The sequence below is a fragment of the Ascaphus truei genome, chromosome 2 (assembly GCF_040206685.1).
Source record: "Ascaphus truei isolate aAscTru1 chromosome 2, aAscTru1.hap1, whole genome shotgun sequence".
NCBI classification, from domain to species: domain Eukaryota; kingdom Metazoa; phylum Chordata; class Amphibia; order Anura; family Ascaphidae; genus Ascaphus; species Ascaphus truei.
In genome coordinates, this window is record NC_134484.1 from 58704769 (window position 1) to 58720809 (window position 16041).

The 16041-nt window shown below is 40.2% G+C and overlaps 1 protein-coding gene across 5 annotated transcripts in view; it reads right to left on the reverse strand.

Annotated features, from left to right (window-relative positions):
* The window catches only part of OXR1 (oxidation resistance 1), a 629370-nt gene that overhangs the window by 71754 nt on the left and 541575 nt on the right, over positions 1-16041 (reverse strand). For all 5 annotated transcript variants that reach the window (XM_075582481.1, XM_075582482.1, XM_075582486.1 and 2 more), the window contains 2 exons: positions 5780-5862; positions 179-286 (listed from right to left, as the gene is read on the reverse strand). In XM_075582481.1, the coding sequence (XP_075438596.1) occupies positions 179-286; positions 5780-5862 (191 nt within the window). The remainder of the gene's footprint in view (positions 1-178; positions 287-5779; positions 5863-16041) is intronic.

The window sequence follows — 16041 nt, forward strand, 5'->3', positions numbered from 1 at the left end:
ATTAGCATAATTATATCATTATTTAGCAATATATAATGCAATATGTTGAGTATTTGCAGATCATGCAAACCTGTAGGAATCTTTGCATATTTAACAAAATAAAAGCAATGTCTTAATCAATGGACTAGCTGGCACAATCACATAAATGTTCTATAGTGAATAAAGTAATAAAAAATACCTGTCCGGGAACAACAGCTCTGGAAAACAGTTTATTTAACTGAACCAGTTTATTTGGTGTTGTATCAAATTTCAGTGCAATGCTGTTTAAAGAATCTCTCGACTCAACCTGTAATAAACAAAAATAGATGGCATTAGATTTTAAAAGCAATGCTCAAAACCCATACAAAAAAAATTAAAATAAGAGTATAATATTTTTAGTGTGAATCTAAAAATAAAAAACTTAGAAAAAAGAACAAAAAAAGACAAATATACAAACACAGCTTATCTGTTTCAGGAGTTCAAAGTAGCTGGAGAGATTACTGGTTACAATGACTCGCCTTCACAGACTCAAAGTGAACAGTAAAAGTAGAGCAAAGCCAAGGTACAAAGGTCCCCATACTGTCTTGTGACTGTTGGTCATCAGCAAAGAACCAACTCTACACTTTCAATACAATTTCTCTGCACTCCAGCATTCTAAAAAGAGGAAATAATTTGAGCATGTACAGTATGTTGACAAATCTACAGAGCGAGTACAGAAAATAAACTCAAAAACTGCTTTTACCCTTCCATAATTTAATAAGTAACTTTCTAGAAGGGAGGAAGGTTATGATTTTGCACAGTCTTGCCAACACAGCTTTATTTAAAAAAAAAAAAAAAAAAAAAAAAAAAAGATTTTCCTTGTTAATTCTCAGTGCTGCTCTAATTTTAGACATACAATTAGCTAGTGGATACCTAGAACACGCAATATTAACCTTAAATTGCATAAATGTACTGCATACACTACCTATAGGATTACTTGCACAATAACAACACAAGTACACACACCGTACAATAAGGCCATAAATATGTTGCATAGCGTTTGTTACTTCCCCTTTAGAAAATATATTCAGGCCTAAAAGATGGATCATAACCGTACAGCTGAAAGGCATGTGAAGTTAGGAAGACAATCTTCAAATCATTTGGCTACTAAGAATCAATAATTAGAAGACATTTGTGACTTCACTTTTTTTTTTTAAATCCGATTTTGCCCCTGTTTTTCTCTCACTCCCTTCTCTCTCTCTCTTAACACCCCCCCCCCCCCTTACTTACTTACCTGGCTTAAGTGGACGGCGGCAGCAGGACTGACTCAAGACTGGAGCGGAAGAAGCTGGTGGCGGGAGAAGACGATCACCATGTCAGCAGGAGGCGTTAGATGGCGAAAGGCAGCCGGCGGCAGAAGGAGAGTATTCAGATCCATATGAGCAGCAGGAGAAAAGCCGGGTAGGAGCGCGCCCCCGTGGTCCGACCCGGAAATCTTTAGTGACTTTACTTAAGACTTCCGGGTCAGACGGCAGCCGGCATTTTCTCCTGCTGATCACATGGATATGAATACTCTCCTGCTGCTCCCGCCGGCTGCCTTTCGCCATCTAGCGCCTCCTGCTGACATGGTGAAATTAGGCAAATACAACCTCAGATGAACAACACATGACATATTACACATTGTCACGATTTAACAAAAATAAAGCCAAAATGGAGAAGCCATGTGTGAAAAACTAAGTACACCCTTACTGCTTCCATAGGAATTAAGATGCTAAGTAGCAGACAGGTGCTGCTAATCAAATGCCCTTGATTAATTGATCATCAGCAAGTGTGACCACCGCTATAAAAGCCGAAGTTTTAGCAGTTTGCTGGTCTGGAGCATTCAAGTGAGTGTTAACACAATGCCAAGGAGGAAAGACATCAGCAATGATCTTAGAGAAGCAATTGTTGCTGCCCATCAACCTGGAAAGGGTTATAAGGCCATTTACAAACAATTTAAAGTCCATTATTCTACAGTGAGAAAGATTATTCAAAAGTGGAAAACATTTAAGACAGTTGCCAATCTTCCCAGGAGTGGACGTCCCAGCAAATTCACCCCAAGGTCAGACCGTGCAATGCTCAGAGAAATTGAAAAAAAAACCAAGAGTTACATCTCAGACTCTACAGGCCTCACTTAGCATGTTAAATGTTAAAGTTCATGACAGTACAATTAGAAAAAGACTTAACAAGTATGGTTTGTTTGGAAGGGCTGCCAAGAGAAAGCCTCTTCTCTCTAAAAAGAACATGGCAGCACGGCTTAGGTTTGCAAAGTTGCATCTGAACAAACCACAAGACTTCTGGAACAATGTCCTTTGGACAGACGAGACCAAAGTGGAGATGTTTGGCCATAATGCACAGCGCCACGTTTTGCGAAAACCAAACACAGCATATTAGCACAAACACCTCATACCAACTGTCAAGCACGGTGGTGGAGGAGTGATGATTTGGCTTCGTTTGCAGCCACAGTACCTGGGAACCTTGCAGTCATTGAGTCGACCATGAACTCCTCTGTATATCAAAGTATTCTAGAGTCAAATGTGAGGCCATCTGTCCAACAGCTAAAGCTTGGCCGATACTGAGTCATGCAACAGGACAATGATCCCAAGCACACCAGCAAATCTACAACAGAATGGCTGAAAAAGAAAAGAATCAAGGTGTTGCAATGGCCCAGTCAAAGTCCAGACCTCAACCCGATTGAAATGCTGTGGCTGGACCTTAAGAGAGCTGTGCATAAACAAATGCCCACAAACCTCAATGAACTGAAGCAACGTTGTAAAGAAGAGTGGGCCAAAATTCCTCCACAACGATGTGAGAGACTGATAAAGTCATACAGAAAACGATTACTTCAATTTATTGCTGCTAAAGGTGGTTCTACAAGCTATTGAATTATAAGGTGTATTTATTTTTGCACACATGGCTTCTCCATTTTGGCTTTATTTTTGTTAAATAAATCATGACACGTGTAATATGTCATGTGTTGTTGTTCATCTGAGGTTGTATTTACCTAATTTTAAGACATGCTAATCTTGATTGTTATTATATCCTGATATGTAAAACCATAGAATTCAAAGAGGGTGTACTTTCTTTTTCACACAACTGTATGTTTTCACCTTGTCAATGCTATTTAAGTATATTTACCTATTCACTTTTGCAAGCAATTTTATAAGCCATCACTAGAGGGAGATTAGAATATTTCCTCCCCATTTGCACACTGCTCTCCACTGTCTCTCTCGCTCTGTCTCCTCTCCTGTCTTTGCCGTCTCTCCACCCCCTCTCCTCTCCCCTAATTGTACTCCCTGCCTTATTGTTTCTACTCCTCTCTGTGCATACTGCACTCCCTCCTCTCCTAGGCCTCGTCCAGGATGGCGCTGAGCGGGCGGGCTCACACTGACTGCGATGAAACACATTGGGGCAATGTGTGTAGCCAACGTGAGAAAGCGCCTGCTCGGCGCTGAGCAAGCAAATTTGAATTTATCGCTCGCAAGCGCATCACGTGAGCAATTCACCCAATAAGGGCGAACCAGCTCCGCGACCGCACCCCCAGGCGAGCACACACCTAGCCGGCCACGAATCACCCGGCCGAGCAGGGTGCAGCGCACGAGCGCCAGTTCCCTGCCTGGCCGCAGCCCATCTCATCTCATCTGTCTCCTCCTCGCCTTACTATTTCCACTGCAATTAAAATCCTCTCCCTCAGTGTTCTCTGGGTGAGTGAGAAGCGCTCAATCTATAACAGAGGGAGATATTGTGTAAACACACACGTGTAAGGGAATTATAATAATACAATAAGGGCAGTCATTTCAGGCCACAGGACTAAAGAGTAGGTGGTTGAAGAATATTATGAAGAAATTCCAGTGAAACTTTGAGGTATTATATATAGCATAACATGCAAGTAGAGTAAGAAGTTGATTAAAAAGAACAACAACAAATAATGCTTCAAAAGATATTACAATCATCTTTATCTTTTCACATAGGAATATTTGGGAGTTATACAATTTTATTCTCATCTATAGGTACATTTTCAACTAACTCATTTGTTTTTGTTCATAGAGTAGTTACAGTAAGAGGCCATCAGTATCAGGTAAGATTAGCATTACATAAAATCAATGAGTAAAAAAACAAAAAAACTTTTACTGCAAAGGTGATTTAATTTTTAATAAATACCGGTACATGACATTGATGTGTTTTATTTTTGCCAGCTTCATGCCTTATCTGAATGTAGGACTGCCAAACATCATTCTGATTTTATGTACAACTAGATTACTGCACAAATCATTGGTGACAGGTACAAACATACAGACGTGGGAAGACTTGCTATCCTCCGCACCATGGATAAAAAAAAAAAGAAAAAGAAAAAGGTCAGCGGCACTGGAGACAGTCTCTGCTACCATGGATCTACGGTAGGTCAATACTTTGAGATGTAGCATGCCTAAGGCGAATATAGCAGCCGCGGCGGTGCGTGCACCACCAAAACAATTACCTGTATTCGTGAAGGGGCACATAGTGCACACGACCGCAAGGCAGAATCCTGGAGAGACAAATGAATTTGTCTCCTCATGCGATGGCCACGTGACACCAGCGTCACATGAAGAGGTTCAGCCAATCATGGAGAACCACTCGCGTGATGTCACAGGCCACGCCTCCACTACGCCCCCTGTTGCCTGCCTACAGTGCAGGTTCAGCGCACGCACCACGTGAATGACGTCACGCAGTCATAAGGCCTGCAGCGGCCACTATAATCGCGGCTTTAGTGTGCGCGCGCGGAGGGAATGGTGTTGCGCGCGCCTGTCGGTGGAGCTATCCGTGGCCTTTGCGTTTGATGACGCGTGCGACGGGGAAGTGTGGCGGAGGCGTGTCGGTGATGTCACAAGGCTGGTTCGCCCTCATTGGCTTAACCGCTCACGTGACCCGGTCGTCGGCTCAAAATGCTGCCACGCCATTGCGCGCTCTACTGCCTGTTGTTCGCACCATGTGCGGTTCTGCGCACTATAAACGGGGCCCAAATGTCTTCAAAGACACTTAGCCTGGCTACATATGTAATCTAAATCACAACTGTAGTGTGCAATTTGTACTATGTCCGTTCTGCGAGTCAAAAAGGGGGGAGGGAGAAGCAGACAGACCCAGTAAGAAAAAGACAGATACAAAATAGTGAGAGACAGAGGGAAGAACAGGCACACACATACAGTACAGAGGGAAAGGTGAAAATAAAAGGGAGAGGTATTTTATATTCTAAATTAGAGGTTAGACAGTTACTGTCAGTAAGGACATTCAATCTTAGCCACATTGCCAAAAAACTTATTTTTCAAAGATATACAATTTTTCATTTCAGTTTCCCATAGTAACCAGAATAAGAGGCTGACTGCAGCAAGGTTTGAGGGTCATTTCAAGAACATACCAGCCAGAAAGGCTCCATTTTCAGATACTGCTGGGAAAAGAGAGCTCTAATCTGTAAGCTTCCGATCAATGAGAATGACCAGGAGGAGGATGGAAGGTTATTTAATCAAGGCAAGGTCAAGGTAGATTTTCATAATTTGCTCGTTAGCATGCACTCATTCTGTGTACAACCATATTAAAGATTGACACTTCAATAAATGTACTCTTTGTGGTACAAAGTAATAGATGATTACAGTGTATTGTATTACATGCACAACAGATGAAAACAATTGCAAGCAAAAGCTAAATCTATTACCAGAAAGTGGCACTCATTGTTTTCAGATTAGACAAGCAAACCTCACGTCAAGATGAAGAAGGGAGCAACATTGAAAGTAGTGAAACCAGTGCTTACTGTATACTCCGTAGTTCCCTTTGGCTTCTGAAAGGACATTCGTCGCCCATCTTTCTTCTCTAGGGTCTTCTTCTGTCCGGTATCTGAAGGAAATTGAGGAAAGGTGCGTGTTACATTCATATTCCTCCTTTCAGGATTGTCACAGGCTGCTGAATACAGCACGGTAGGCAGACATCTATTTCACCAGTAATACAGCTTGCTCCCTGTAACTGGAGATTCTGTGTAACAGACATCCAGCTGCCTGCGTTAAGGATTTTTTTTTTTACACCAATATAAACTACTGTGACAACTGTGATACATTAGCTATGGATGTGCATTCTATTATTCACCAAGCTGCCAAATGATCAACATTGCCATTAAGACCAATTTACCTTTACTTTATATTAGCATCTAATTGTTATAGCTAATGTAGATTTTCCAAAAAGAGTACAGTACATATGCGTACATGTTAACTTTAGACTAAGACTTTATCAAAGCCTTATTACAAGGGGTGTGTGTGTGTGTGTCTATATTACACTGTACACTGCTACATAGAGGGAGCAGCAAGGAGCAAAAATGTGCTGAGGAATCTTGTCACTGCAGCACATTTTTGGCCCTGTTTTGCACAACATGAGCTGCGACCGTGAGTGCTCCTTTAGGCCATTCTGCATATTTACATTTTGCCTAACCTTATGCATTTTGTTGGGACAAATGTGTATATGTATGAAATTAACAGTTTCAAAAAGAAATATAGACACACACACACACACACACACACACTTAGGACAGAACTAGATCAGCTTCAGTGTTGCGCGTGCGCGTTTAGTTGCTAGGGTGCAAGCGGTGAAGCGAATGGTTAGGGCGCGTGACTGACGTCACAGCGTTCTGCCGCGCAGTGTTTGGTTCAAGGCGTGGCAGCAGCGCAAAAATACAATTTGATTGTATTTTCCCTGGTCTGCCGCGCCACCACTCACGGCCGTGTGCATCCCAAGTATATAAACATCTGGCTAACACAGCCAATTATAATTGACACGCGCGCACACGGTAGCGCACGTGCGCGCACTATATTACACTTCCTTTTAATGGACTAGCATAAAGGTTTTTCATTAAGTGTAACTTGCATATATTTTGTAAAAGTAGAAAAATGGTCTCCAAAGTTAGCACTCTGTAGAAGGATCATGCCCGTACAATAAAAGCTCAAATAATAGAATCTTTGTCATACAATACATAAGATATGTAGGAGCCCCGAGTACTATCTACATTAACTATACATACAGTAAATCCTTTCTGTGCCCATTCATAGTATGGGCAGGAAATGTAACTGCACAAGTTCAGCTCCGTTTGTACATTTTTGTTGTTATTTTAATTTACCATACTGTAAGTAAATCTAGATTTTTATTCCCCATAAGAAACAAACTGCCACCTTCACAGAATCAAATTAAGAACCTCTTAAAACATTTCTGTGAGTCGTGCATTTTTAATATTAACTTGTATAGTGCATGCCTGATTCTTTCTGAAGGAGCAGTTTGGATTTCAAGAAGAACAGAAGATAATGAAATACACTTATTATTGAGACATGAGAAGCGGAGAGAGATGAAAGAGCACGCAAAACGGTTAGGTCAGCAACTTATAAGGAAGATTACTGTATGTAGATGATGAGCAATTAAGCTAAATAGGCTCACTTATCCATGGTGCAGCTAATCACTGTATGCCAGTGTTTTTTAACCTTTGTTTGGTCAAGGAACTCTCTAATTATATTGTGAAATTCTGAGGAACCCCAACCCTCTCTAATAGCACATCTGAGAAGATGCATTGTAAGGCTGAGTCCACGCTGCCGCTGAGCTCGCTCATGCTTGGAGAGCAGTGATGTCACCAGCTTTCAAGCATGAGCGATTGCTGTCCTGGAACATTTTTAGAGCAGGAGTGGGGGGGGGGGGGGGCATGGCTATTAGGGGAGGGGGTGTGTCATTGGCTGAATCGGGGCTCTCTCTCTCCCCTGCCCCCCCGTGCTCTCTTCCCTGCCCCCCCCCCTCTGTCCGTTTGCTCCCCCCTCTGTCCGTTTGCCCCCCCCTCTGTCCGTTTGCCCCCCCCCTTTCCACATCTCTCTGCTAAATTCAGTGTCAGTGTGTGTGACAGGAGAGTAGAACATGCCCCCTCTCACTTCCCATTTGTCAGAGCAGGGTCGTGTGACCCTGCTCTCAGCAGCAAAGTAGCTCTCCCTTGTCTCCCCAAGCAGAACGCTTGGGAGAGCGTGTGTGCACGCGCATGAGCGCGCGAGCACAGAGGGAGAGGGGATGTGCTGATTCACATAGAAGGTAAGCGTGCCAAGCACCAAGCGAGCTCAGCACCAGCGGGGACTCAGCCTAAGGAACCACAACCCTCTCGAATAGCACATCTAAGATCAGATGTATTGTAAATTCTTCTGTATTTGGCAACATGTTCAAATTACCTGCAAATTGCAGGGAACCCCTTATGGATACCAGGAACACTGTATGCCTAGTAAAAATAAATAAATGAATTACAGTAGTTGGTGATATGCTATGTGTTTATGCATTCAAACACAAGATTCCACATTGGGAATTGCCAAATGTGTCTGTCTTCTTGCAATGATACCTGGAATCAAATGCTTGCACAGCTCATTCTCCCTAATGTCACCAAATTCAACATCGCCTGCTCTAGCAGCACCATGCTCTGCTCAAAGTTGGGACACATACTGTATAGTACACCATGTTGAGGGAGAACATTTTCCAAACAATTCATTGAACTAATTCTTCCTTTAACATATCTTTCAAATTGAATGAAGTTCTTCTATCCGTTCTGATCTTTTTGACAAAAAAGTGTCATAGGCACACAAGGTATATGCAAGCCTAAAAAATGGTGCTTTGGAAGACACCTAAAATTTTGGAAAATGACAACCTACGGTATCGGTTTCAAAAGTATAAAAAATATTTTGATAGAACTATCAAAACTATGTCAGTTTGCCACAAATCTGCCAGTACAAGTGTGTAAGAAGACAAATAAGAGAACAAAAGGTCATTTTGTTACATTGAAGTTACTTAATTTATGCGAGGGAAATGGCAAGATCTTGTTAAATAGATACAATAAACAACCAGGCAAACTCAGTAATGTCATTAAGAGATGTGTATGAAATACAACAAAAAAGGGGAATAACTATATTGAAGCTTGTCTTATTTTAAAGGAGCAGTTCATGCAATATTCTACGTGTGTTTTTAAATAAAACTGTTCTGTAGTATTAAAGATCTATCTTTTTTTTTTATTATTCAACTCTTCATGCCATTTTTTATGAGTTTTAATATACTAGGCATTCTTTGATTTATGTAGCAGGTTTTAGCACACTTCCGACAGTGCAAGAGTTTTGAACCACTTTCCTGTTTGTGATAATTTGTTGCCAATTATCCCAGCAGTTTGAGCTGCAAACTGCAACAATAGATAATGTTACCTTGGTAATCTAAGAATACATTGCAGCTGCTGATTTAGGCTTGTTATATAGTAATTGTGGGCGTGCGCGCCTGTGCACGTGGCGCACACTTTTTGTATGTATAGAGTCCATGCTGCCGGGAAGGTACGGTATGTATGTATGTATGTATGTATGTATGATTTTATTTTTTTTAAACATTTTGGATAATTTTTATTTTTTTTATTTGTACACACACACACACACACACACACACACACACACACACACACACACACTAACAGCGGTTGTAGCTCCACGCACACAGCACCATTATAGAAAGGCTGACTAACCACAGTCAACTATAACTGCCGTGCGTGCGCACGGTGTAGCAAGCGCACCATCTATAGAGCAGCCCTTACACTGACAGTGGTCTCCAAACTCTTCAGTACGAGTGACACATCGTATATCCTACACATTTTCGCAGGACAAAGGAATGAATATATATATATATCTTTTTAACATTTGTATATATTTTATAAATGAATTAATAAGTTTTATTTGGATCTTTTGGGGGTAATCAGCATGAAATGATTCAGAACAAAAGAGAAATGTGACAATTACAAAGAAAGGAGGCCGTGCTTACACTGGGAAATGATCTATAATGAGCAAAAACATATTTCAAGTTGCTGGGGGACGGATACAATCTTGTGGGGGGCCTGACGTGGCCCCCGGGCTGTAGTTTGGAAACGCTTGGATTACAGGATTGATTGAAACAGAAAGGTATCCATTTAGTGAACCCAGGGAAGCAGGATATTTCCTGATCGCTCACGGGAGAACTAATCAAAAATCGGTAGCTTAGGTAATTAGTTTCAATAAAAAAAGGTAATCAAAGGCTGCATATATTAAAACCAACATTTTATTTTTAAGTGCCGCCAGGGTTGCCTCTAAGAAAAATAGTCAGAGGCAGGGAAAGTATTTAGAGAGACAAAAAGGAACACCTACAACAAATACTGAGACAATATTTATAAGAAAAAATGTGCTATATACCAGAATGTAACAAAATTTCATGTATTTAGATTAGCATTCTTGACACTGTGCTTAAAGTAAACGTCCATGAAAGACCATGTTATACCAAATACAGTTACTAGTACCACTAGCTTAAAAACAATTACTACTTCATGTTGTATAATACAGACAAATACATTCACATGCCAAAGCAAGTAGGTATTTAAACTTTAGGTGCATCATCAAGAACTAGTCTGTACTGGACAGGACACAACTCAGATATTTTGCACAGAAAGCCTACTGTGACATTTCTGGCAGGCATTTTATTCCCTACAAGTGACAATACAGATACTGCAAGCATCTCCTGAACTTGTGGTTCCAAACGCTAAAGACTGGTAAGAGCCTGCTCTATGAAACTCCAGTTCAGGTGAATTGGTATGGTATGGGTCTAGTGCAGCGGTGCGTAAACGGGGGGGTGGGAGAATTTGCATGGGGGGCGCGGGCTGTTCCAGAGCATTTAATGTAATGCCGGGGAAGGCGTGAGGCCTCTGTAACCTCACTTACCTACTGGCAGCCGGGTCTTAAGCGACGTCATGGCAACGCGGCGTGAAATGACGCAGCAGGTCATGTGACGTCACGCGGCACCATGGTAACGCAGCGTCAAATGATGCGGTGGGGTCACGTGACCCGCAATGTCATTTGAAGCCGTGCCTTCGGGGGAGGTACTGCGCAAACGCTGCGGCTCCAAGGGGGCTGCAGCTGAAAAAGTTTGCGCAGCGCTGTAGTGTACATAAAAATCTCAAAAGAAAAATCGCAACATAATTGTCGTCAACTAGTCAATTTCTTCTTTTATACCTCTTTACCCGGGGTTTAAATTAATAAGATTTGGCTTAAGAATTATTTATAGACAGACATCTTTTAATACAGATTCCACACCCCACTTCAGATGTGCTTCACTTTGCAGACAGATCTTAACCCAACTCAAAAGCCAAGGGGTGGGCCTAAACATGTTTTCCTTGTCGACTTTTTAAATGACTGCAAATGAAAAATTAGGATGCAGAGGAGCTCTTAATCTGTGCATAAGGGAAGCAACAGATGGGTTAGATGTGCCATCAACCATTCCATTTTGTGTGTGCAAATGCAGATCAAACCACTTCAAATCCATGTTGCCCCAAGTACAAAAATAAATAAAAATAATAGATTCACTTGGGGATAGTCCACCACATCACAAAACGAGGTAAAGTTATATAGTAAGAATAACAACGTTAATAGCAGGGTAAACGTAAAATAGATGACGATTCGCTTTCCATGCCTAAATATGTATTTTTTTAAATGCCATTCATATATGCAGCACTCAGAGAAAACACCAAAATACTATAAATGTTTCAGATATAAAAAAAGAGTGCAGATACAATAAACATCTAAGAAGAAAAATGTTTTCATATCTTTTTAGAAAGGGAAGGTATACATGGATATACCAAATAAGTAAAAATGGGGAAGGATGTTGATCCAGGGAGAAATCTGATTGCCAATATTGGTGTCAGGAAGGAATTTATGCTTCCCCTTATGAGACATCATTGGATGATGTTTCACTGGGGGTGGGGGGGGGGGAGAGGGGGCGGTTTACTTGCCTTCCTCTGGATTAAAATACTGTTAATTCAAATATAGGATAAGTATATGTCGTCTGAAAATTTGCTTAATTAGATGGGTGCAAATAAATGTCCCACCTGTCCGTGATATATCCAATAGTCCACAGTCCTGTTCTTTCTCAATTTATTCAGAGACAAATAGAAAACATCTTTTACAGCATCATTTCTGTCAGGTACATCAGGTTTTTAGGCAGGTTTCAGGTTTTAGACTGTACTTAGAGTGAAAATAATGAATTTACTCAGAGTGGAGAATCTTTAGCTTAGTTGATGTTAAATGGACTCTGGATTTTATACATCCAGGTACAATCTTTCATACTTATCTTAACCAGTCTTAACATAGCTATTACTTGTATTTTTCAAGGTCAGCCAAATATCCTTAAATCAATCAACATTTCTTCATTTAGCACTATATTTACTTTGATATACAAAACTCCCTTGTTCTGTCACTAACTATGGGATTAACTGTGTTCCTAATCTTTAAAACTGATGATTTATATTGTATTGTTTAACCAACTACCCCAATATAATTTCTAACTGAATACTACTGTATATTGCTTATTTGAACTATTAACATGCTGAAAATATATGTATAAATAGATAATATAGCGCAATTATTATTCAGGCTTTGAAATCGTCCTATCTTCATCGGCTAAATTTAGCATAGCTGGAACTTGGACATACCGTGTGTCTTTTTTCAACTTCATCTAATATGCAACTATGTAAAAGTGCTTGTTTGAAAATTAATCCTGGCCTGAAAAAAAATAAATAAAAAAAACACAAATCGAACACCAAGCTTTTTATGCACACGTGGAAAAATACCAACATTTCACCTTGAACTTCCCACTCTTAACACACCAGGTTGGCTTTTAGGGCAAATTCTGAAACCGCCAATTTTGCTTTCAACTAAGTTTTATTAAATACCATTAGTAATAAGAGTGATAGTAACTTGAAGTTACAAGGACACCACATGCCAGTAATGCATGCCCAGGGCCTTCCATGGTTATTATTGTTTGTATTACTTTCAGAGCTATATCCATAACAATCTCTCTATGAGTAGTCAAAGACAAATGACACTGACATTTTGTTATTACACGGATAAACAAAATTACCGATGCACAATTGCTAGTGATAACAGAAAAGCACAGAAACTACAATTTTTCAAAAATTTGTTTCAGTCTGCAGCAATTAAACATATGTAATCTGCTTACAGTGAGGGAAAGAAAAATCAAGACACTGCTCTTACGTTTGCTGAACTGCAATAATGATAGCAGCTTTGTACGATGTACAATTATTTTTCCTCATTGCATGGCTACATTTCAGCAATTCAAACATGTTATCAATAGCGTACTGTGTTTAGTATATTTATGCATTTCCGGACCCAAAATGCACTATGCACTTTATGGAGTGCTTGTCCATGCAGAGAATACGAAGTGCCATAGACACACAAATATTCTAAGAATGCTTGTGCCAATTTAAAACCATTACAAACCTCGAATCATTTCTTGGTACATCATTTCTATTTTCAAAGGTGTGTCCTAAACATGAAAATTCATGTAAACATTGAAATTAAAAAAAAGGATGACCAGATAATCTACTATGGTGTCAATTTAAAAAAAAAAAAAAAAAAACTCAGGGGAGTCATTTACTTATTTAAAGGTTGCCAACAAAATCTGCATACTGTATGTTAAGAAAATCGTACACTGTGAGTTGCATCCGAACAGTGAGTCACTTCACTGGCCTTAAATATCACATGCAGTAGTGTTCTGTGGTTAGCAATCTTCTCAGAAGTAGTTTTAAAGGGACAATTCCTCTAAGACTAAAAGTATATTAGTGACATGTTAAAGGGGTTACACTAGGCCAGGGTGACTAATGCAAATGTAATCCAAACCCGACATCTGGAAGTATTTTTAGTATAAAAATTAGCTTATGAACATGGTGAGTTGAGGCGTGGGTTTGATTACATCTTGCGACTCCCTTTTGTTTGATGTCACTTGGACCTATGTACCAAGTGTCCCACATAACGGTTTTGGCGCAACCTTGGCACACAGGACCTGTAACCTGCGCTTGTGTGCACCTACTTACCAATCTAAAAATTCCTCAACCTGTGCATTAATAGTTTAGATTGCGATCTATCAACCCAACAATTTTACATGGCAGGGTATGTTTCATTATCTAAGTCAGTGATTTTTAACCAGGGTTCTGCGGGCATACCCTCAAGGGTTCCGTAGCCAACAAAGTGTGGGGGGAAGAGGGGGCGGGAGGGTAGAGAGAGCTGGGACAACTGTCCCAGGCCCGGCGGCACTTGAGCAGTGGTGTGACGGTGGTTCCCTGACATTCACCTCCCTTCTCCGGTCGGCGTCGGGTCTGACCAGAGGAGGGCGCTGCGGATTGGAGCAGCATAGCATGGAAGGTGTGTGTGTGTGTGTAAGAGGGGAGGGGGGAAGAGAGGGGGGATTGTGTGAGGTACTGGGAGAGTGAGAGGGGAAGGGGTTTTGAGGGACAGACGGGAGAGCAAGAGGAACGGGAGGGGGTGGGGAAAGAGGGGGTGGGAAAAGAGGGGGCGGAGGCTCCCCAGAATGTCACATTATAATTCTAGAGTTACTTAACAAAAAAAGGAAGGTTGAAAACCACTGATCTAGGTTATTAAAATGTATTATTTTCCTTAATATTATACTAAATTATATTTAATCATAATGGTTACAACAAATGCAGAATCATATGTATGAAGTCTTAATTCATACAAACCTTAACATAATAAGTGCAGTATTACTTTTTAGCACTGAAAAAATAGACACAAAAATAAATAAAAGCCTAGCATCCCTTCGCTTATATTTATTGGTGCTCTCTATATGGACAGGGTGGGATAAGGGTAGAAAAAACACTTTATTGATACAGCACTCCCCCCCCCCCCCCGGGAAATGTATTGTTTTTATTAAAGTCCAGAGAAACGAAAGAAGACATGTCTTTGCTTTTAGCACAGCTACATTTGTTTTAGGAAGCCAATTAGATTGTTAAATGGATAACAAAAGCTGTATTTTTGGCCAACTACATGGGATTGCACCTTTTAAAGGAAACAAACCGTGTACTTATTTCTGAGTGAAATTGTGGAAATGAGAGTAGGTTTATATTTGATTAAAGAACATACTCCTGAGAACATTCAATTTCTCTTGAAAGGGATTTAAAATGATTATGTGTATATTGAGTTACTATGTGTGCTATGTGATTGTTAATAGTGTCCAGGGAAAACGACAAACTATTTTTAAAGTCATTTTCTAAGTAGAAATTGACTAGTATTTAGTCCCACCAGAGTTTCATACAAGCTAAAATGGGTATTTGTTGTTTAAGAACGGAAGAATGGTACAACATGTTCAGAGCTAAATAAATCTTCAAATAAGTAAAAAAAAAAAAAAAACAGTATATTAATGAACCCTTCAACAACTTGCACTACAAAAAAAAAACCCACTGTGCTGCAATTCATGTTTACTTGACCAAAGCTCATGTTGACTGTTGCAATGTTTTAGGAGCAATACAAGGCTAGTCTCACAAGTGGATCACAGTAACCCCGGCATCGGTTTCGGCTTCATATTAAGGAATGAATACCAATAACTCAACCGGCAAGTATCTCAGGGACCGGGAAGTGCCCCCCCGCCTCCCCACTAAAAACAGGCAGGTCAGCTCCAGAGGGCCCTACAGTTCCAATGCGGTAAATTAATAAAACAAAATGTTATTTGGACGGGATTGCAGCTTCATGCACAGAAAAATAGGCCCCGTGTGGCAACTGTAAACAACATCAAATGATTGTAATATTGCAGCCCAAACTTAAGTATAAAAATGTTTCTATGGACATATATATCTTTAAAAGGAAAATATTTACATTACAATTTGGCCACTGTGAAATGTAAAAGGCACATGTAATTGTATCCAATGCAGTTTAACGTATTTACAAGTGAAAACATAATGCAAGACAAGGATCATCTACTGAACCAAAAAAAAAAGCAGCATTTTATTCTTATTCCAGCCCAAAATAAACTATCCAATTTGCAAATACGGTCAATTATATTAAAATATTTAATCCTTCAAAAAGGGTTTAGAACATGCATGGTTCTGCTAGTAATATGAATGCAAGAGAGTATTAGAAAAGACAAAGATGCTCCCATGTAGAGCCAAAGTGAACAAATAATTGCAATATTTTCAGCGACAGAAATGTTGGG